The 2,500-nt window shown below is 38.1% G+C and overlaps 1 protein-coding gene across 1 annotated transcript in view; it reads right to left on the bottom strand.

Moving 5' to 3' along the window:
• The window catches only part of LOC143038047 (actin-57B-like), a 3,118-nt gene extending 907 nt beyond the window's left edge, over positions 1-2,211 (bottom strand). The window contains exons 1-2 of the mRNA XM_076206922.1: positions 2,062-2,211; positions 1-372 (exon numbers count right to left, since the gene is read on the bottom strand). The exon at positions 1-372 is cut by the window's left edge and continues 907 nt beyond it. Coding sequence (XP_076063037.1) covers positions 1-344 — 344 coding nt within the window. The 5' untranslated portion in view covers positions 345-372; positions 2,062-2,211. The remainder of the gene's footprint in view (positions 373-2,061) is intronic.
• Between the last annotated feature and the right edge of the window lie 289 nt (positions 2,212-2,500).

Here is a 2,500-nt window from a genome sequence, read left to right as displayed (position 1 = left end):
GCCTTAGGGTTGAGAGGGGCCTCAGTCAAGAGGACGGGAGACTCCTCAGGGGCAACTCGAAGCTCGTTGTAGAAGGAGTGATGCCAGATCTTCTCCATGTCGTCCCAGTTGGTGATGATGCCGTGCTCGATGGGGTACTTCAGAGTCATGATACCTCGCTTAGCCTGAGCCTCATCACCAACGTAGGCGTCCTTCTGACCCATACCAACCATCACACCGGGGTGACGAGGACGGCCAACGATGGAAGGGAAAACAGCTCGAGGAGCGTCGTCACCGGCGAAGCCGGCCTTGACCATCCCGGAGCCATTGTCCACAACAAGTGCGCACTCTTCCTCGTCACACATGGTGGAGTCTTATCGAAGGCGATCCTAACTGTAATGGAAAGAATATAATTAGCACGCTTAATTTCATCGGAACTTCTATTTAGATTATCAGTGATGACATGAAGTCGATATTGCTGTTTTAGGATTATATATATATACATAGGCATTTTTGACATATCTATTTTGGAAAGGGATAAAAGACAATCAGATGTAGAAAGTGACATTTTTTCAGGAAAACGCTTCAGATATAAGATGTATGAAATGAAAGGACATTCAAGCACGGAGAGGAGTGTCAAAACGTAATATATATCTATAAAATTGTATGATGTGAATATAAGTATATTTGACTTGGAAACCGTATGTTGTGGAGGTGTCCTTATTCTTCTTATGTATACTTTTGGTTGTGCATATTCTGGTGTAATAATATATGTTAACAAGAATTCAGTAGCTTGGATCAAGTTGAAGTACCTTGTAAAAAAAAAAAAAACGTAATTCAGTGGTCTTTGGACTTTTTACAAATTGTTTTCAGACAGGTAGAGTGGTAGTACACATTTATAAAACTTAAAGTTGATTATTTTGACAACTTTTTGATAGAAAAATCCAAACTGCATTTTGACTTTTTCTTTTATCTATAAATGAAAGTTATAATTTGAAAATCAATACCTTTGGTGCCCATCTTCTCTATTTGCCATCACACATAAGTTATTGTGTAGACGTAGGTGTGGGCCTGGATATGGATGGAGATGTGGGTAATGGGTGTATATGTAATTGTGTTCGTAGGCTTAGGAGTGTATCTGTTTGAGCATATATGCACTTCAGGTGTAGGTGTAGGCGATATGAGTGCAAGAGGCGGAGCGAATGTTTGTTGGTGATGATTATATGATTATTCTTTGGGGACATAAGTAGGTATATGAAAAATATCGTCCTGTCTCAAGTTGAAGATGCGTATTATTGAAAGCGTTTGAGCTTGAACCTACTCATTCTCTCTGTGTTGTGTTATCTGACAACTACTATATTTGTAGCAAGCTGTTCGTTTCTGAGCGAGGTTCCCCTCCTCCGCTGACTGTGCCTTTCAGGATCGGATGGCATACTTTTCATAATATGCTTGTAGAAACTTTGAAACAAAGTATTAATTTTGTATTGACCACGTGACGTTCGTGTATCCATTGTAGTAAATTGTCGGTTAATTAGAAAATCACAGGGGTTCAGTCACACGAAATTGCTCCCATAAAAACCTCTAAGTATATATGAAAAAGAAATCTATAATAATGGACGTTAGGCCCAAGGTTGAATAATCAAATAAATGAGATTATCATTTTTTTTTTCTGGGGCACACGATACGAAAATGTATATTTGTACAGTGTATAATCTACTATATAATCTACAGTATATTCAAGTATATGAAATTGCTTTATCTCGTACGAAAACAAGAAAATAAAATGCAGAGAATCCAGTTAATGGATTCTTTCTTAACTCCTTCCATGCCAGCTTTTTCTGTTGGCATTGAGATAACGCAGGAAACGGGATTAGAGGTTACACCGGATGTATATACCTCTGGGCGGATGAGCTTAAGTTCGAATTCAGTTTCAGATAACACTTCTGCACACAGGTGAGACTCACAATCAATTATTAGCTTGTTATCACACGAGCTCTTTCATTAAGAAGTTGGATAATTATTTTCTGATATCAACACTGGAGAACGACACAATGCTGAGTAAGGGAACTCAACCACACTCACCCTGACAAGATCTTGCACTGAGTCCGGCCGACTGAGAGGCGGGGGTGGAGTGTCTTCCTTTTATATCTTTGCTTTCAAAAACTATGCAAGCATTGTCTTCTTTGAATGATGCAAATGATTTTATCGTATTTCTGTAATGCGAGGGTGAACAAAAACAATATATAGTAACTGCCTTTAACTCGTGCTGTGTATTGTCTACAGTAACTAAAAACATTCAATAGGAAGTACCTTACTTTAAAAGTTTATTTGAATGAAATTTTGGTACTCGAAAAAATCTGAAACGAAACAAAACTTCAGTGAAATAAAGTTGGAAATAACATGCGCTCTGTAGTACCCTGGCAACGACAACACTTCCAAATTATATATATAGACATCTTGCGTGAATATCTTACTCTTCATGTTGTTCTTTTAAAAAACAAATTAGTAGTCAAGTGAAAGT

Source organism: Oratosquilla oratoria, chromosome 2, assembly GCF_046742065.1.
Source record: "Oratosquilla oratoria isolate Oo_2021 chromosome 2, ASM4674206v1, whole genome shotgun sequence".
In the NCBI taxonomy this organism is placed as follows: Eukaryota; Metazoa; Arthropoda; class Malacostraca; order Stomatopoda; family Squillidae; genus Oratosquilla; species Oratosquilla oratoria.
This window is presented reverse-complemented; position numbering and strand designations above follow the sequence as displayed.